The following is a 19813-nucleotide window of genomic DNA, read 5'->3' on the forward strand; positions in this document are numbered from 1 at the left end:
TGGCCCCAAGTGCTGCCAGGGGTCGGTGTCGGACCTGCTCCCACGTGGGGGCACGGTGCCCCGTGGGAGAGGATGGGGAGGAACAGGGATTATTTGGGGATGACTCTGGGTTTTCCTCTGCCAGGTCTCCTGCTCTCGTGGAAGGAGCTGGGGGCCGCAGCCGCCCAGGCAGGCTGCTCGCACCCATCCCTCTGACCAAGGAGCATGGCAGACGCCGAAGACTCCGCACGTGCCGTTGGCAGCGATGCCGGGGAGGGCCTGGGGGATGACGGGTCCCTCCAGAACGACTCCTTTCCGCTCTCCTCACTGGCCAACCTGTTTGAGAGCGAGGACACCCCGTCCCCTGCCGAGGCGGCCCGGGGCCCCCCCGGCGCTGGGGATGGAAAGCAAAACCTCCGCATGAAATTCCACGGGGCCTTCCGGAAAGGCGCCCCGAAACCCATGGAGCTGCTGGAGGCCACCATCTACGAGTCGTCCGTGGTCCCCGCGCCCAAGAAAGCCCCCATGGACTCCCTCTTCGACTACGGCACCTACCGCCACCACCCCAGCGAGAACAAGCGCTGGCGCAGGAGGGTCGTGGAGTGAGTACGGGGTCGCCCGCGCACCCCGCTGCCGGCGGGGGGTGATGGGCTGGGGGATGCCCGGGGCACGCTGGGTGCAGCACCACGGCTATGGGGGTGCCAGGCAGCTGGGGATGGTACAGACCCCCCTATGGCTCCCGGCTGGCGATTTGGGGTGCTTTGGGCAGGGGGTGCCACGCGCACGGGTCAGCTCCCGGCCAGTGCCAGTGGCAGCGTGGGGCTGCGCCGTGCCACGCTGCGCCGTGCCGTGGTGCGGGTCCGCAGCCCCGTGGGGCCGGGAGCGCGGCTCCCCTTCCCCCTTGCCGGAGCCGTGAAAGAGGCTCTGTGCGCCCAGCCGCTCCCCTGGCCGGTGCGGACGTCTGGCTGCCCGGCATGAAAGGGCTTTTCAGGAGGGCCTCCACCCTCCCCGCGCCAGGAAACCGGAGCCGGAGGGGGCCAGCCCGCGGCCGGGCACACAATGCCCCTCTGTGCTGGGCACCTGGGGCAGCCGCCGTGGCCCCCAGCCACTGTCCCCACCCCGGGGTGCAGCCGGGCTCAGGCCGTGGGGTGCCCCCGTGCCCCGGCGGGAGCTCGGTCCCCTGGGCGGGCAGGAGTGCAGGCGGGTGGAGGGGGCTGGGCTGCCCCATGTGCCCCCAGCCCCGGAGATCCCTGGCTCGGGATCCACTCTCCCTCCTCCCCCCGTTCCCGGTGCCCGGAGCCGTCCGGTTGTCCCCAGCCCGTCCCACTGCCGCCAACTGCTCCGACCGGTCTGGCCTCACCCGCGGCGCTGGAGCGTGGCCGAAGCCGTGGCCTGTCCCTGCTGGGGGGCCCAAAATGCTGCAGCACCCGGATGGGAGCTGGCAAGGCGCCCACCAGCCCCCGTGGGCGATACCGGGAGGGGGGATGCTGGGAGCACCGGGCTGCTGCGGGTGGGGAGGCTGCCCCGGCCCCACGGGTGACCCTTGCTGGGGAGGAGGGGGCCGTGCCTTTCGCCAGCAGCTGAGCAGCCTCGAGCTCATTGCACGGGTGGGAAACCGAGGCAGCGGCTCCGGTCCCCAGCGCTGCTGCTTCTCCCACAGGAAGCAGGCACCGGCTGCAAAGGGGCCGGCTCCCAACCCGCCCCCCGTCCTCAAGGTCTTCAACAGACCCATCCTCTTCGACATCGTCTCCCGGGGCTCCCCGGCCGGCCTGGATGGGCTCCTCTCCTTCCTCCTCACCCACAAGAAGCGCCTGACGGACGAGGAGTTTCGAGGTGAGCACCTGGGGCTGGCCCTGCCCTGGGACCCCGTGGTGCCGGGGCTGTGCCATGCCGCCGGTGGTCCCCGCGGGGATGGTGATGCACAGCCCCGGCACGGGGGGCTGCGGCGTGCGGCGCCCGGGAAGAGCTGGGGATTTGGCCAGGGCGCGCAGGGGTGCAGGACTGGGCACCCTCATAGCCTTGGGGGCTTGCCCTGGCCCCCTCTCAGCACCCCCCGCTCCCAGAGCCCTCCACGGGGAAGACCTGCCTGCCCAAGGCGCTGCTCAACCTGAGCGGGGGCAGGAACGACACCATCCCCCTCCTCCTCGACATCGCCGAGAAGACGGGCAACATGCGGGAGTTCGTCAACTCGCCCTTCAGGGACGTCTACTACCGAGGTAGGGGCGCCTGGGGCTGCTGCCGGCCCTCCCCAGGCATGGGGGACCCCGGGGAGGTTTGGGGACCAGAGCAGCGAGGACCCTGGGGAGGCTGGGGGGCTCTGGGGGGGCTTGGGGACTGGAGCAGCAGGTACCCCGGGAAGGCTGGGGACCCGGGGGAAGTCACGGGGCGAGGCGGGGGCTGACGGGCAGCGGCGGCGCAGGTCAGACAGCCCTGCACATCGCCATCGAGCGCCGCTGCAAGCACTACGTGGAGCTGCTGGTGGAGAAGGGAGCGGACGTGCACGCCCAGGCCCGCGGGCGCTTCTTCCAGCCCAAGGACGAGGGCGGCTACTTCTACTTCGGTGAGCGGGGAGGGAGCCGATGGGTCGCCCAGAGGGATGGGCTGTGCCCCGGGGATGCCCCCACGGCGGGGCGAGGGCGGCGGGCGCCCGATGAAGTGCTGTCCCTGCAGGCGAGCTGCCCCTCTCGCTGGCCGCCTGCACCAACCAGCCCCACATCGTGCACTACCTGACGGAGAACGGGCACAAGCAGGCGGACCTGCGGCGCCAGGACTCCCGCGGCAACACCGTGCTGCACGCCCTGGTCGCCATCGCCGACAACACCCGCGAGAACACCAAGTTCGTCACCAAGATGTACGACCTGCTCCTCGTCAAGTGCGCCAAGCTCTTCCCCGACACCAACCTGGAGGCGCTGCTCAACAACGACGGCCTCTCCCCCCTCATGATGGCTGCCAAGACCGGCAAGATCGGGGTACAGTGACACCCTCCCCCCCCCGCCCCGAGCTGGGACCCGCCTGCCCCGCCATCCCCCGCTGCAAGGGCGGAGACCCTGTCGGCTCTCGGCTGAGCCCTCTCGCACTCGGTGCATGTCCCTGCCAGCAGTGAGCAGCGCGGCTTCTCTCTGCAGATGATGCTGGAAACCTGCACGTGCAGCCTATTAATTTGGCTAATTAACCTTTCCCTAATTAACCCCAGGTCCTTCGCACATCCCATCCTTTCCCCTCACCTGCCCTCATCCTCCAGCGGTGTGGGCAGGGGGGGTCATTACAAATGCAGAAGCTGCAGCGTCCTGGGGGGCTGCCCGCTGCCGTGGTGTCCCTGCGCCCTGGGAGCACCCTGGGCCTCCGTGGGGTGCAGGGGGTGGGGTGGGGTGCTCAGCGGCGGGAGGGGATGTGCCTGGAATGGGTGGGAGGAGAGCGGGGTGCCCCGAGCAGGCGGGGGCCGGGCGCGGGTCTGCCTGCGGGCGAGTGGTCCTCCCTGCGGCAGATCTTCCAGCACATCATCCGGCGGGAGATCGCAGACGAGGACGCCCGGCACCTCTCGCGGAAGTTCAAGGACTGGGCGTACGGTCCCGTCTACTCCTCCCTCTATGACCTCTCCTCACTGGACACCTGCGGGGAGGAGGTCTCCGTGCTGGAGATCCTCGTCTACAACAGCAAGATCGAGGTGCGCAGGGGCCAGGGAGGGTGGGGAGGGCCACAGGGCTGGGTCCCCGCTGACGGCACCCATATCCCACCAGAACCGCCACGAGATGTTGGCCGTGGAGCCCATCAACGAGCTGCTGCGTGACAAGTGGCGCAAGTTCGGGGCTGTCTCCTTCTACATCAGTGTGGTGTCCTACCTCTGCGCCATGGTCATCTTCACCCTTGTCGCCTACTACCGCCCCATGGAAGGCCCCGTGAGTCCCGTGACACCGCGGCACAGCCCCATGGGCCAGCACCTCCTTGGCAGGGGGGTTTGCCGGGTCTCTGCCCCGAGCAGCCCTGCCTGCCCTGTGATGGTGGAGCAGCTCAGCTCTGTCCTTTCCCCGCAGCCCCCCTACCCGTACACCACCACCGTCGACTACCTGCGCCTGGCCGGGGAGATCATCACCCTTCTCACCGGCATCCTCTTCTTCTTCACAAACGTCAGTGCAGCGAGGCTGGGGTCCTCCCATGGGACAGCCGAGCCCTCGGGATCTCCACGCAAGGAGCGACTCGAGGGCGACAGCCCCGTGTCCCGGGGCATCAGCCCCTGCCGTGATGCCCCCCAGACACCAGGACCCTGCTGTGCTGGGGCTTGCTTCCCACCCGCTCGCCCCAACCTCTCCCTCTCTCCTCCAGATCAAAGACCTGTTCATGAAGAAGTGCCCAGGCGTGAACTCCTTCTTCATAGATGGCTCCTTCCAGCTGCTCTAGTACGTGGGGAACCCCTGGGGTCCCCCCGAGCCACAGCACCCCTGGGCTTGCAGCCGGTGGTGGCTGTAGGTGCAGGGTCTGACCCCAGCTCTCCTCCAGCTTCATTTACTCGGTGCTGGTGATCGTCACGGCGGGGCTCTACCTGGGCGGCATCGAGGCGTACCTGGCCGTCATGGTCTTTGCGCTGGTCCTGGGCTGGATGAACGCGCTGTACTTCACCCGAGGGCTCAAGCTGACGGGGACCTACAGCATCATGATCCAGAAGGTCCGGTGGCATCGGGGGTCTTCTCCTTCCCCAGCAGGGCTGGTCCTCCTATAGATGTGTGGCCCAAAAGGAGGGTCCTCCATGTTTTCTTTAGGGTTTCTTGTGGCTCGCCAATGCCCTGCTCTCGGCCCGGCCGTCCCTGCGGCATGGCTCAGCGATGGTGCCCCGGCACATGGCTGGGCACTGCGGTCCAGCACATCTCACCTCCCTGTCCATCACTCGCAGATCCTCTTCAAAGACCTTTTCCGCTTCCTCCTGGTCTACTTGCTCTTCATGATCGGCTACGCGTCAGGTAGGCGCCGGCCGGTGAGCCGGGGCTCGGCGGGAAGGATGAGCCCTGCGGCACGGCACAGCATGGCACAGCTGGGCAGGGGGCTGTGCAGCCCCCGCTCCGCCCTGTCCGCCTGCGGCCACCTCCTGCGGCCACCTCCTGCAGTGGAGAGGGAGAGGGGCTCCGCCGGCGCAGAGCCGCAGGGGGGCCCGTCGTGGGCACCATCCTTGCCGCTGCCCCCACAGACTGACCGCCTCTGTCCTCCCTCCCCCAGCGCTGGTGTCCCTCCTCAACCCGTGTCCCAGCAGCGAGTCCTGCAGCGAGGAGCAGGCCAACTGCTCGGTGCCCACCTACCCCTCCTGCCGGGACAGCCAGACCTTCAGCACCTTCCTGCTCGACCTCTTCAAGCTCACCATCGGCATGGGCGACCTGGAGATGCTCGAGAGCGCCAAGTACCCTGGTGTCTTCATCATCCTCCTCGTCACCTACATCATCCTCACCTTCGTGCTCCTCCTCAACATGCTCATCGCTCTCATGGGTGAGACCGTGGGCCAAGTGTCCAAGGAGAGCAAGCACATCTGGAAGCTGCAGGTACCACCCCAGGAGCTGCAGCACCCCAAGCTCCATCAAAGCAGCACCACCTGGGACCCCCATGCGTCCATCCCCGAGTGGCTGAGGGGTCCCTGCTGTCCCCGGCAGTGGGCCACCACCATCCTGGACATCGAGCGCTCCTTCCCTGTGTTCCTGCGGAGAGCCTTCCGCTCGGGGGAGATGGTCACCGTGGGGAAGGGCACCGATGGGACGCCCGACCGTCGCTGGTGCTTCAGGTAAAGGCAGGAGCCCTGGGGAGCCAGGGACCGGGAGCGGCCAAGCCTCTCCCACCGCAGCGAGCAGCATTTCGGGGTGCCGGCGCCGTGCGTTCGTTTGCTGGGTAGTTTCTACTAATCTGGACTCAGGTGGCATTGCCGGTGGTGGGATGGCGCAGGGAGGCAGGAGCTGCCGCCCTGGTTCCCCCGTGCAGCCTCTGCAGGTCTGACCTTCCCCGCAGGGTGGATGAGGTGAACTGGTCCCACTGGAACCAGAACCTGGGCATCATCAGCGAGGACCCGGGCAAGAGCGACACGTACCAGTACTACGGCTTCTCCCACACCGTGGGCCGGCTGCGGAGAGGTGAGCGTAATGCCGTGGGCTGGGAGCATCCCTTGGGACACTCCTTGCAGCTCCTGAGCCCCAGGAGCAGATTTGCTTTGGGCGACGCGGAGCTGACCAGGGAGGGGGGAGCAGCCACAGGCTCCCAGCTCTGACAAACTCCTGCCGTCTCCGCAGATCGCTGGTCGACGGTGGTGCCGCGTGTGGTGGAGCTCAACAAGAGCTGCCAGCCGGAGGAGGTGGTGGTGCCGCTGGGCACCGTGGGGACAGCGGAGGCACGGGAGCGGCGGCACGGCCAGGCCTCGAGCTCCCTGCTCTAGCACGGCGACGCTGGCAGCTGACGGATTCTGCCCGGGCCCCTGGCACGGCCCCGGCACAGCCAGCGGAATTGTGGACTGGGCTGGACGGTGCTTGTCTGCTCCTCAGGGATTCGTGCATCCTCTGTCCCTCCAGCCGCCGCTGTCCCAGGGGGTGCTGGGGGTCTCTGGCTCGCACAGATGAGTTCCGGTGGTGCCGCTTCGCTTTGCCGAGCTGGGCCGTTGGCCGTGCGGTGCCAGGAACCTCTGCCATGGGCAGGGTGCGGGGTGTGCAGCCCCCGCCGCCCACCAGGGCCAATGGTTTTTGCCACACGTTTTTGCACAAGATTTATGCAACTATTTATTTAGTAATAAAGACTGACCTGCCGCCGCCGCCTCCTGGCTTTGGCTGGTTCCAGCCGGGAGAGCGTCGCTGCAGGCAGGTCTCCTGGGAGGGAGACAGGAGCCTGCTGCTCCCTGTGCCGTGGCGTGCCATGCCGTGCCGTGCTGTGCCGTGCTGTCAGGCAGCGGATATGCCACCCAACACCCTAAGCTCACACTCCTCTGCAGATGGACCCTCCGGTGGTGCTCTGGGCTGCCCAGCCAGTGTGGCCAGGCACCGTGACGGTACAGAATGGGCCAAAGCCCCTGGGACACGAGGTACCCTGTGCCTGTGGGGGTCGTGGCAGCACCCGGCGTTGCCCTCCCAGCCTTGGCTGCTCTGCCTGGGAGATGGGAGATCCCAGCACTGCCACCCCCACGCTCATCTGGTTGTGCGTGGCCAGCAGTGCAGGGCTGCGGTGCACAAGTATGGTGCAGGGCTGCGGTGCATGGTTGTGGAACGCAGCTGTGGTGCAGGGCTGTGGTGCAGGGCTATGGTGCAGGGTTATGGCGCACGGCTGCGGTGCACGGCTGTGCCGCACGGCTGCGGTGCGGGGCTGCGGTGCATGGCTGTGCCGCACGGCTGCGGTGCGGGGCTGCGGTGCGGGGCCGCGGCGCACGGCCGGGGCTGCTGTTCCACTGGAGGGCACCACACACCGCGCAACGCCGGATCCGGCCCTGGCGGGCAGGAGGGGGCCGGGGCCGCGCCGGGCCGTGCTCCTGCCCCACACCCGGCCGGGCAGGCGGGCCCGCTGTGGGGCTGGGCAGCCCTGGGCGGGGGGGAGCCGGACCGGGGGCAAAGCGAGGGTCTGCCGCTGAGCTGGGCACCCGCCCCGGCCTCCCCCTGCACCTCTCGCCCCATCCTCGCGTGGGGACCAGCCTGCGGGACGTGGGTCTGCGGGACGAGGCCGTTGACCCGCTCCTGCCCTGCTGTGGGGCACGGAGTGGGGCTGCGGTTTGGGGCCTGGGGCTGCCCCGGGGGGGGCGGGATGAGCTCCCGGCAGGACGGGCAGCGCTGCCCCGGCGGGATGCTCCCCCGCCCCATCGCATCGCGCCTCTTTAGCCCGGCCGCTCCCTTTCTGCTCGTCTCCCTTCGCAGCCATCGCAACGGCCGAGGTGCTGGAGGCTGCGTCGGTCCGAAGGACCGATTCCGGGTGGGTGCCGGTGGCCCGGTGGCCCGGTGGCGTGGCGGCAGAGACCCTGGCCAGGGCCCTGGAAGCAGCCCAGCTCAGTAAGCAAATGATACCGCAGGAAAGGGGACGCTTCATCTTCAAACCTGATTACTCGCCGTTAGCTTTAACGGCACTGTCTCCGTTTAAATGTGATTTACATATATCTCTCATATTGTGGTTTAAGTATTTCCCCAGGGTGAGGGAATGAATAAGTTTCATTATCACTACTTAGGAGAGGCTGAGGTTTCAGCTCTCGGCTCACGCTGCATAATCGAATGAGGAGCTGAGCCGGCTCTCGCCTTCGCGCCAGCTGTTATTTGAAAATAATAAAATATTAAATTTGAAAATAATAATGCCTGGTGCCGGGCCGCAGCAGGTATCTGGGGCCTATCCCCGGCTGGGCAGTGCAGCGCAGCCACCCGGTGCGCCGGAGACAGGCTCTGTGCCGCGGCTGCCCCCGGTTACAGCACTGGAGATGGGATTTTCCAGCATAATTGGAAATAAACCAGTTTTTACGCACGCGCACACCCCCCCCGTGCAAATTCTAATGTTCCAAAACCGAAGGGCCGCACGTGAACGGAGTTTAAAGCGGTTGGATGCAGGAGGGGTGGACGTCGCCATGCCCCAGCACCCTGCGCAATCACGCCGGACCTGGCGATGGCTTGGTGGGGATGGGAACGCCACGGCCACGACGGTGACATCCTGGCACAGGATGCCTCTGCCACCCTCGGGGCTGCAGGGCTTCTTGCCTTTGGCCCTCGTACACCCGGCCCTGCAAAGCCCTGAGCTATGGCACCTTCTGCCGTCAGGCATGGCCGCAGAGGTGGGGGGCACCCCGGGGGCCGGCGGGCTGGGGGTGCTTGGGCACGGCCCCTGCCCGCACCCCCCGCACCGCCCTGCCAGCGCTGACAAACCCAACAAAGGGAAGAGAAAAGCACTTGTCATCCAGAATGCGGAGCGCGGAAGCAAATTTATTTTTAGATAAATCTAAAGCTTAATTTGTGAAGCTAATATCAATCAAAATGAGAGATGGGGTTTTTTAAGTCCTTTTGCAGCCATGCAATTTATACTGCCTGTCTCTTCTCCTCACTCTCGAACAGCAAAGGCAGCCCCTAAGTTGAATATCAGCCTCATGCACGCCTGCCACAGAAAATATTATTTTAGTAGGAAGATACTTGCAGGCCAGAAACAGCACCGTTTCCCCCGGCACGTTCCTCCAGCGCTCGTGGGGTGCTGTGCCCCGCCGGGGCGAGTGGGGCTATGGGTGGCAAGTGGCTTCTGGGGAGTCCTTGCCCCGGCTCCAGCCGGTCTCTACACGCGTTTCAGGTCCCCAGCTGCGCCCGCTGGAGCCGGCGCGGCGGCGGTCCTGGGTGGAGGCAGGGCCCCCGCCGAGGAAGGACCCATTTATTTTGCATTACATGTTTGAAGTCTGGCCGTGCACAGTGAAATCGTCCTCCGAGAGGAGCTATCTGAGGGGAGAATTAACCTGCTAAATAATAAAACCCCCGCGCACCTCCTAATGAAATGTAATGACTTCGAGACCTGCAAGATGGATCGCGCCGTCGCTCCCAGCCGCTCGCCCTGATTTATGGCGATGTGGGAAATCTGATGGAGGCAGCACTAATGAATCCCCGCTCTGAGGGGCACCGGTAACGGAGCAAAGTTTCTCATGGGGCCCCCGGCGAGGCTCCTTGCGCCAGGCAGCCCTGGCCGCGGTAGGGTCCCCTCCCTTGGTAGCCCCCCATGCATGGGGCAAGCCCCATGGAGGGGCTGCAGCCAGCACCGCCACCCTGTGCCCGGCTCAGAGGGACCCGCCAGCACCACCGTGCTTCAGCCTCGTGTTTCTTTTGATGTGGCATCTTAACGACAAAGACCGAAGCAAATATTTTCCTTCCAGACAGTCTAATTTTAACGCGCAGGCAGGCAAAGGCACCCCCCCCCCCCCGCCCCAGTAACATTAACCTCTGTGAAAATTTCCTTTTGTCCCAATTTTTCTTTGTTCCCTGGATCTGCTGTCATGCCGCTCGCCACCAGTGACGGAGCGGTCCCCTCCCGGCACGCCATAAATATCGGCAGCACCATGCGCGCCGCGGTTACGGCAAATGAGATAAATGGAACCGCGCTCCTCGGCTGCAGCTGCGGCCGTGGGGCGGCTCCGGGCACGTGGCTGTGTGGCCCTGTCCCCGTCCCTGTCCCCCTCCCTGTCCCCATCCCCAGAGGGCAAAGCAGCCCTCTGCCTCCCACGTCCACGGCCGTGCTGGGTTTTGGGTGTCCCCTCACGCACAGCTCAGGCTGGTGGCTCCGGCGCGGGTCGTGGCCGCTCCACGCTGCCGGACGCACGGCCCCGGGCAGGAGCGGGCAGCACTACGCCTGCAACCCTGCCGTGGGTTTCCGCCGGGATCGGTCCCGCAGCCAGCGATGGCCACGGGCAAGTGTGGCAGGAACAGGTTTAAAAATGATCCCAATTCTGCAGGCGGGTGTGAAATAAAGCAAGCCCGGCCCGCGCCCTCGCAGCCGCGCCGGGGCCGCAGGCAGCCGCGGGCAGGGGTTGGTTACACCTCCCCGGCCGGGATAACGGCACGCCATATGTCACCGCCGTGGGACGCGGCGGCCGGAGAGACGCACCCTCCACCCAGAGCTATTTGGGATTTAATACTATTATCCTAATGCAACCGGCTCATTGTTGGGGCCGGGAAGCTGCCGCTGGGGCAGACCAGGGGGGTGGTCTGGGTTAGGGGAGAGCAGCCCCCCCAGCCGGAGTGGGGTCGCCGGAGAGCACCGGCTCTGCCCCGGCACCGGGAACCCTCCCGCTGGGGGGGGAACTCGGTGGCAAACTTGCCGCAGATGACGGATGGCAGGGGAGATGCCACGGCCGCGCCGGTGGCAGCCGCCGGTCCCGGGATGGGGACGCGGTACCCAACTCCCGGCGCCCATCACCCGGCCCTCGGGGCTGCGAGGGGCAAGCATCCCGGGGGTGCACGTGGGGCCACAGCCCTAATCCCCGGGGATTTGGCCCACGTGCGCCCGCCTCGCCTGGGCACCCTTTGGGGGCGAGGCGGCGGCTGGTGCCAGGGCCGGATTAATGGCTCAGCATCGTTAGCAGGTTATTTATAGGTGTTCCTCCGTGCCCTAAAAATCTGCAGGAGGAAGGCAGGGTGCAGGGGGGGAGCCGGGGGGGTCCCGGCTCTGGGGGGGGCCCAGGGGCGGCCACAGCAAAGCAAAGAGACTCCAGAGCACACGTCCAGCGATATCCTGGTTTTACTTTGGGAAAAACACCATCCGGACACACGGCTTGCGGGTTTTGTGTTGGTTTTTTTTTTTTTTTTTTTTTCATTTCTTTTCTCTCATTTTTAAAACAATATAGTGCAGCCAGCACTTCTCACAGTAGAATATAATGGTCAATTTTAGTATAAAAAAAAAACATTCTCAGAGATTTGTAAATGCACTTAGTGCTTGAACAGGCCTTTCAGGGATACAGTACCTCTTTTCCGAGCACAATCACCTTGGGCTTCATCGGGGTATTTTCTTTTTTTTCCTTTAAACATCAAAACACTTTGTATTTTGTGGTGCGGAGCCTTTTGTAAATGAATAAATCTATTAAACACATAATTACACGTAGTGAGTAACAGACCGTAATGAGCATTTTGGAACTGTTTCTTTCTGGAAAAAAAAAAAAAAAAGGAGAAAAAAAGGAGGTATGTGAGCACCCCTGGTGCCGTGGTCGCCTCTAACCCAGAACCAAGGTAGAACTGACAGTAAGGGGGGGGACACCAGCCTGGGAATGAGACCCGGGTGGGTTCCCGGAGGTGCTGTGGGGTGGGAGAGGGGCCAGGGGGTCCCGCTGGGCGCCTGGCGCGGGGCACCAAACCTCCCGGTTGAGTGGGAATAGGAGCCGGTGGCCAATGTAGGGCTGGGCAAGAGGAGGAGGAGGAGGAGGAGGAGGAGGAGGAGGAGGGGTGGGAGGAGACTCTGTAGCAGCCAACACGTAGATGTACAGCCTAGTAAACTAAAAAAAAAAAAAAACGAAAACCCTAAAAAAAAAACCAAACCCAAAACTGTTCAAGTTTTCAAGTGTTTTTCTTAAATAGCCTCCAGACTGTCCCCAATTATTAGCTTTAATCAAAGCAGTGCAAGTTACGGACTTCAGCTACAGGTCAGGCGCGAGCTCCCTGCGGCCGCTGCGTGCCGGCCGGTGCCGGGCTGGCACCGGCTGCCGGTGAGCCTCCCGGCCGGCCGCGGCACAGGGCTCTGCCCCGCACGGACCCGGCCGGGCGCCCGCAGGCGCGCGGAGCGGAGCCTCCTCTCCCTGGATAGCAGCAACTCGTAGCGATTCCCTGTTCACATTCGTGGAGATAAAATGATTTCTGAGCTATATAGACAAGCGGTCCTTCGTCCTCGGCTGCCAGCGCGTGGCGGGTGTATCCAGTCTGGGGACCCCGGTGAAACGCCAGTGTCCCGGGAGCCCTTTGGGCAGCCGCCGCCGTCCCCCCGTCCCCGTCCCCCCGCCCTCGCTGCCACGGTCCGGTACCCGCGCGGTGCCGGAGGGGAGCGCGGCTCGTGCCAAAGTCCTCGCCCTGGGTTTGGGAAAAGCAGCATCGGTTCCTTATCTGTAGACGGGCAGGCGGATGTGGGCGTGCTGGTGGTCCAAGAGCCTTGGCACAGACACGGTCTCGTAGCCCTTGCCCAGCATCTGCTCCTTGATGCAGGGCGGGTGGATGTCGTTGATGAGATACTCCAGGGACTGGAGGCTGCTGCTGAGGATGGAGGTATTGCAGAGCGTCTTGCTGGGCAGCCCCTCGGCGGGGGGCACCCCCAGCTCGCGGGGCCCGGCCCCCAGCTCCGGCGGGTTGTAACAGTCGCTGTTGGGGGTCACCAAGATGCTGTTCCAGGGCGGGGCGAAGTACTGCCCCACAGAGAAGTTGCCGTGCATGCAGTTCAAGGGGGACGAGCTCACCTTCTCGGCCGCGCCGCCCAGGCCGTAGGGGCGCGAGGCACCCGCGCACGTCTCAGGGGACTTGCTGAGGGCCCCCCCGCCGCCGCTGCCCCCGCTGTACATTCGCAGGTGCTGCTGCTGCTGCTTCTGCTGCCAGACCAGGTAGTCCATGCCCTCGGGGTAGACGCCCGCCTTGGGTCCCAGGGCCGCGGCCGGGTTGGAGCCCAGCGCCAGCTCGGCGCCCTTGCGGCACTCCGGCAGGACGGCGCCGGCGTACGCGGCGGCACCGGCGAAGGCGCCGTGCTTGGCCGGGCTGGGGTTGGCGGCCACGACGGCCGGGCAGGCCGGCTGGGCACCCTGCGCCTGGCACTGCTGATTGATCTGGTAGATGATGCTCTGGATGGAGGGCAGGTTGGACGGCGGCAGGGCCAGGCTCCTGCCCGCCAGCGGCAGCACGGAGGCCGCCACCGTCACGTTGGGGGGCACGGGACCCTCCAGCTGCTTCTGGCCGCCGTGGTAGCTCAGCTGCCCGGCGCAGGAGGGACCTTGAGCTAAAGTGCTTGACGCGGGGTAGGGAGCGACGCCGACCTGGGCAGGCGAGAGCTTAGTCCGCTTCCCCTCCGAGTTCTTCACCACGCTTTTGCCAGAGGCTTTGACGATGGCCAGGAGACCCTGGTAGCCACCGGCATGCAGCGGGTAGGGGCTGTAGCGCTGCCCCGTGGTGTCGTAGCCATTGACCGTCCGGTTAAGGTGCTTGTGCTGGGGGACCCTGATGTTGGTGGGGAAGATCTTGATGGTCAGCGGGCTGTTGGCCACCTTCTGTGCGTAGGCGTCCAGCTCGGCGGGGCTGGGGTAGCGCGGGGAATGCATGGGTGCCGCCGTCTCGCCTGCGGGAGCAAAGCGTAGGGTGAATCCGGCGCTGCCGGGAGGAGGGGGACCCGGCACCCGTCGCCCCCCACCCAGCTCCCGCCTGCTCCCGGCAGAAACCGGGTCAGGGCACCAACCTGCTCCCTCCCGCCGACGGAGTCACTTCTAAGTGGCCTAAAATAAACTCGGTGTGGAGAATGGAAATGTCACTTTACCCAACGGGGGAATCTTTCTCCGAGATTGGATTTAAACTACATTATACAAGCAATTTCATGGGTGCTTTGCGCTGCTACGAGAACCTCACCAAAAATGGAAAAGCATTGCATTTACCAGCCATAAATCAGCAGTTCCTATAATGAGCACAAAAATGTCACTTTTATGCAATTTTACAGATGAACAAAACTGGTGAAATTAACTGTGGTAACCTACTGGAGTCAGCAAAAGCCACCGCCAAAAAAAAAATCATATACGTATATATTTTTGTTCCTTTCAAACTCTTTCCCGAGCAAGTTTCTGCCATTCTGGTGTGAAAACTCATTTGTCGTACCCATTATACTTTCATTTGGAGTTTACCTTGAGTATCCAATGAGCCACCAACTGTGAAAATGATTAAATCTACAAAATCTATCTAATAGATGGAATAAATTAGGTGTTTAAAATCTCCACACACACAGAGGCGCATGCACACGCGCGCCGGCACGCGGGGAACGACGGTTGCTCCCGAGCCGGTGCCGAAACCCCCGGCCCTGCGGGGGGACACCTGCAGCACCCGGGGGTGCTGGACCCGGCGCCCGCCAGGAGCCGGCCTCCGCAAGGGAGCGATGGTCAAACCGGGGGGCTTTGGGGCTGGCACCCCTCAGCGAGGAGCCCCAGCCCTCCCGGGGACCCTGCCCCTGCTGCCGGGCGATTTTGGAGGCTCCCAGGCAGCGCAGCCCCACGGCGCCCGGGGAAAAGGGGCTGCGGGCACTGGGCAGCGCTTTGCTCCGGATGCCGCCGGGACCGGCGATTCCTGCCGCCGCCGCGCGCGGCATGGCCAAGTCTCCGGGGAAGAGCTGCGCCGCCGGCCGCGCTCGGCGCACCGACCGACGTCGCTAAGCCGGTCTGCCGTGCCCGTCTCGGCCCCGCTCGGAGCGACGCTCCGGCACGGTGCCGGCAGCTGCCGGCGCGCACGGGCACGCCCGCGGGAGCCGGGCACGCCGTCAAAACCAGGATGCGGGGGGAGGCGGGGGCACTGGCGGCTGCGGGCGCCACGCCAGCCCCCCGGCAGCAGCGTGATGTCCGGGGAGAGGCAGGAGCGAGGCCGCGGCCGCGCTCCGTCCCCTCCATCAGAGCGGGGCGGCAGGGATTTAACGGGCAGAACGGCAGAGCCTCGCCAGCCGTTCCTGCCGTTAAGCTGATGTTACGGGCTTTTTACAGGTGTCTTAAACAGACATCGTTATTAACGAGTATATTAAGCCAATTAAAACCGGGGCCTTTGAGTAGGATTTAACGTAGCCGCCAGGAGACAAGGAGGCACGGCACCGGCTCCGGCGGGACACGTGCAGGCGCGCAGCGTCCCGGGATGCACCGCCGGGCGCGTGCCGGGCATCGGCCACCCCACCTCCGTAAAGCCGCCGAGCCCGGGTGGCACCTGCGCCCGTGGAGCGGCCGGTGAGCTGCGCGGGCGCTGGGTGCCGCTGGGCACGGGCACCCCGCGAGCCGGCGGGCGCGGGGAGCCGCGAGCGGGACCCTGCCTGCGCAGCGGCACGGCACGCTGCCCGGTGCCACGGCCCGCCGGCACCGCGAACCGCGCACATCTGCATTCCCCTTCATGCCGGCACGGCTGTCCTTGGAGGTGGCAGCATCGTGAATACTCAATTAACACGACACTAATTAGCCGGTGACACTTGCAGAATCCCTAATGAGCCCATTCCATGGAAAAGCTCCCTCCCAAGCAAAAATAGTAAAAAAAAAAAGGGGCCATCGCTGGAGGGAGGCGTCATCGCCCACGGGCACCACAGCTCCTCGGCGCGAGTCACCAAAACCCTATCCCCAGCACCAGGTCCGTGGGCGATGCTTTTGGGACGGCCCCACACAGCCACCCCGGAGCTGCCCGCCGCTGCGGGACGGGCAGAGCTGCCTGCCCAGGTGAGCCGCGCTTGGCCGAGGGCACCCCGCCCGCGAGCCCCGGTGCCGGCGCGTGCCCGGGGAGCGCCGTGGCCGCCCGCGTGCCGGCCGGGGGGCCCGGGAGCCGCCTTTGTCACCTCTTCGCACCAGCTGGGTGGGATGTGACAAGCCACCAATTCGGTGTGTTGTCAGATATCAGGGTGACGCACCGAACCCCCGCTGGGAAAATTACAGAGCGACCGATTTCCCGGTGGCTCCTGGCGCGCTGGCGGCTGCGCGGCTCCGCCGCTCCCCCTCTCCGCAGTAATTACTGCTTTCTAACGGGCTGTAATTACTGCGAGATGCAAACTCTCCCAACCACCGCCGTCACCCATCAGGCGCAGGCAGCCCTGACACCAGCCGCTCGCCGCCGGCTTTGCCCCCCCCACTCTGGAGCCATCGGAGCCGTCACGCCGGGGGATGCGCCGCGGACCCCCGGCCGGCGGGGGTTACCTCTGCCGGCTGCCGCCACACGGCAGGCTGAGCCGGGCTTGCCGCCACAAGCAACCCCAGCTCTCGCCACCCCTAAACCAAACCCAGCCGCCGGCAGCGCGCCGGCCCGGCGACAGGCACCCATCAACAGCCGCTTCTCCCAGAAGATGTTTCGCCAGCTCCCGGCTCCCTCCCTCGCCGGCGTTCCCACGGGATGCGGCCGGCACACCCCCAGCTCCGAGCTCCCCCTCCCTCCCTGACCTGCTCTATTTTTCCAGCCTGCACTCAATAACAGCTAAATAATTGAATCTGCTCAGCAGCCAAAGATTTGTTTTGAATTTTATTGGAATTTTAAATTGTTTTGTTTCTTCAGTATTTTGTTACTGTAAATGGAAAATGCATCGCCCGCAGTAATAATCCGATGGCTTTTTATATTACTCCGAGCTTCTGCTCAAAGCATTATTGGAAAGCCAGGCAGAAACGAGAAGCCATTATAATGGCAGCACAGGCTTATAAGATTATGCCTCCAGCTAAACAACTTTTTACTTTAGCAAATTGGCCACCAAACCTGGCTCGAGACACAGATGTAAATCCCAGACCCCACCGGTGTCACGATCTGGAACAAATCTTGGTTTATGGGCGGGGGAGCTCCAGCCCCACCGTGCCCAGAGCAGCCGGGTCTGTGCAGAATGCCCGACGGGGACGGGGGGCGGCTGCATGAGGGGCGGGCAGGGGATGGGGTGCCCTGAAACCCCCCCAAAAGCCTCCCGCGGCATGCGCACCCGCTGCTGGCATCCCCCGCATCCCTGGAATCTCCCGCATCCCCAGCATCCCACGCATCCCCGACATCTCCCGCATCCCCGACATCTCCCGCATCCCCGACATCTCCCGCATCCCCGACATCTCCCGCATCCCCAGCATCCCACGCATCCCCGACATCTCCCGCATCCCCGACATCTCCCGCATCCCCGGCATCTCCCGCATCCCCAGCATCCCACGCATCCCCGACATCTCCCGCATCCCCGACATCTCCCGCATCCCCGACATCTCCCGCATCCCCGGCATCTCCCGCATCCCCAGCATCCCACGCATCCCCGACATCTCCCGCATCCCCGGCATCTCCCGCATCCCCAGCAGCTCCCGCATCCCCAGCATCTCCCGCATCCCCGACATCTCCCGCATCCCCGGCATCTCCCGCATCCCCGGCATCCCACACATCCCCTTCCCCACTAGGGCCAGGGAAGAAGGAAAGATGGCAGAAAGGAGTGGAGGGAAGCTAACCAAAGCCATCCTTACGGCAGGAGAGACCAAGGCTAACCAGAGGCCAACGATCCAGGGCTTGTGCCACGCTGGAGTCGGCCGGCACAAACCCACAACAGTCCCCAATTACCCCCGGCCCCACTCCGCTGGGACACAATGGGCGCGGGCGAAGCCCAGCTGCCGGGCCCCTAATTAACCCTGATTTTAACTGTACACTTTTAAAGGCACTAAAGCGGTTACAAAGTGGAGAACAAGGCGGGGTTAATAGCGCAGACCTAAATTGCAGGCCCGCGGGGCCAGGGCCCCATAGAAATAATAGAGCTGTCTGGGCTGCTCAGCTGTCAGTCAGGCGAACAATTCGGCACCCGAGGAGCTCACAGGAGCGGCAGCATCGGGGCTCTGGCAATCAGTGTCTGCTTGGTTAAAGCAGTCGTGGGATCAAAACAGTGCCAGGAAAGATGCTCGGCACCGGGAAGGACGCTCGGCACCGGGAAGGACGCTCAGCACCAGGAAGGACGCTCGGCACCAGGAAGGACGCTCGGCACCAGGACGGACGCTCGGCACCAGGAAGGATGCTCAGCACCAGGAAGGACGCTCGGCACCGGGACGGACGCTCGGCACCGGGAAGGACGCTTGGCACCGGGAAGGATGCTCGGTACCGGGAAGGACGCTTGGCACCAGGACGGACGCTCGGCACCACGACGGATGCTCGATACTGGGAAGAATGCTCGATACTGGGAAGAATGCTCAGGACCAGGAAGGGTGCTCAGCTCCATGCTGCTCCCACAGCCCAGCTGCCCCGGGTGTCCCCCGGCCTGGCGCCGGCGGCCGCATCCCCGGCAGGGCCCCCTTCCCTGGAAGAAGGCGAGCGCACGCCCCGGCAATTTATGACTTTAATTTTCAGGCCATGACGCTGCAGGAGACGCTGCGCTCCCCGGGCGGCTGCCCCGCTCCGGAAGGGGACGGCGAGCGGGACATCAGGGTGCCTGGGGGGTACGTCCCGGGGACCGGTACCGGCAGCACCGTAGCCCTGCGCAGGGACAAGCCGAGCGGGGACGTGGCGGCAGCACGTGGCACCCAACCGGTTAACAGCCACGACAGACGTGCCGCCTGCCACAGACAGGCGAGACGAGCTCCCTCCCTCCCCGCCATTCCTTCACTCCTCTGCGAGATCAGATGGGACAAACCTTTTTTCTACACATCGAAAGCACTAAAATATTTTGCAACAAATGAAAGAAGTAATCTCGGCGGTAAATCTTTATAAAGCTGCCGAAGGCGAAGCCGCGGCTGGAAGCTACCTGGTGCCTCGCTCAGGCCTCGCTTCCCCGCGTCCCCAAAGGAAAACGCTTTTCACCTCTTTTTCGGACGGGAGCGGAGCCGCTGCCGGGGCTGCCCCAGCCGCCGGAGCTGCCGCACTCCGCCACGGCACAGCCCCGGGGAAACCGCGGGCACACCCCGGCAGAGGATCGGGATCGCCCGGGGAGGGCGAGATGGCGAGAGCCGCCCAGCGGGACCAGCCCGGCGCCAGGGATCCGGCCTGTCGGTGCCAGGACCTTCAGAGCGGCAGGTTGCTTCCCGCTGCCGGCACGACGCCAGCTCCTCCTCGCCGCGCCGCGGCGCGCCCGGCTGGCAGCCCCTCTCGCGCTCCGGGCAGGTCCGTCCCGGCAGCGGAGTCCCGCGCCCGGGCAGGGTCGCGGCTCGGCATCGCGGGTGGGCTCAGGCGTGCCCAGGCGGGTTTGCCGGGGACGCCCGGCGGGCTGCGGCAGCCGGTGCCGTGCCCACCGCTCGGGCAGCCGTTCAGGAGGAACGTCCGAGGGCTTAGCCGCGGTTTTCTGCCCCGAAACGCAACGGGAAGCCCCGGCTGCTCTGCCCACCCTGGCTTCGCCTGGTCCCTTCGCCACCTTCACCCTGGGAAGGGGCATTTCCCGGGGGCCGCCCTGCCCTGCCCCGAGCGTCCGGCCAGACCTCGCCCTCCCTCCCGGTCCTCGCCCTCCCTTCCCGTCCTCGCCCTCCCTGCCCTGCCCTGCCCTGCCCCTCTTACAAGGAAAGCGTCGGTGTTTCCAGCACTGAGCCTGTGTTTCGCTCCTGCTCTGCCTCCCCGAGCCGAGCCGGAGGGGCGAAAGGGCAGCAATTAGGCAGGATTTTTAATTTGCGCAGGGGCAGGAGGGGTTGGGAAGGGGAGCGATGCCGAGAGCGCCGGGCGGAGGCCGGGGGAGACGCTGGGGACCCGAGCAGCCGCTCAGCGATCCGCTTGCCAGTGGCTCTTAT

General features: G+C 65.1%; 2 protein-coding genes across 2 annotated transcripts; one reads left to right on the forward strand and one right to left on the reverse strand.

The window, feature by feature from the left end:
- Positions 1 to 204: 204 nt before the first annotated feature.
- On the forward strand, positions 205 to 6820 carry TRPV4 (transient receptor potential cation channel subfamily V member 4; the record flags this gene model as incomplete). Its single annotated transcript, XM_082016064.1, has 15 exons — positions 205 to 581; positions 1640 to 1812; positions 2043 to 2195; positions 2399 to 2539; positions 2650 to 2948; positions 3464 to 3643; positions 3717 to 3875; positions 4011 to 4103; positions 4300 to 4373; positions 4474 to 4639; positions 4865 to 4931; positions 5185 to 5501; positions 5610 to 5737; positions 5959 to 6080; positions 6237 to 6820. The coding sequence occupies 15 exons, from the start codon at positions 205 to 207 to the stop codon at positions 6377 to 6379; spliced, it is 2592 nt and encodes an 863-aa protein (XP_081872190.1). The 3' UTR covers positions 6380 to 6820.
- A 3399-nt stretch (positions 6821 to 10219) lies between these two features.
- FAM222A (family with sequence similarity 222 member A) lies at positions 10220 to 13843 on the reverse strand. The gene has a single exon (XM_082016065.1). It carries the CDS (start codon positions 13709 to 13711, stop codon positions 12512 to 12514), a length of 1200 nt encoding a protein of 399 aa, XP_081872191.1. The 5' UTR covers positions 13712 to 13843; the 3' UTR covers positions 10220 to 12511.
- Positions 13844 to 19813: the final 5970 nt, after the last annotated feature.

This window comes from Phaethon aethereus (genome assembly GCF_964289735.1).
Source record: "Phaethon aethereus genome assembly, contig: HAP1_SCAFFOLD_629, whole genome shotgun sequence".
NCBI classification, from domain to species: domain Eukaryota; kingdom Metazoa; phylum Chordata; class Aves; order Phaethontiformes; family Phaethontidae; genus Phaethon; species Phaethon aethereus.

Excerpts from the sequence above, each read along its gene's own strand:
- FAM222A (XM_082016065.1), bottom strand. The coding sequence starts at position 13,711 with ATGCATTCCCCGCGCTACCCCAGCCCCGCCGAGCTGGACGCCTACGCA.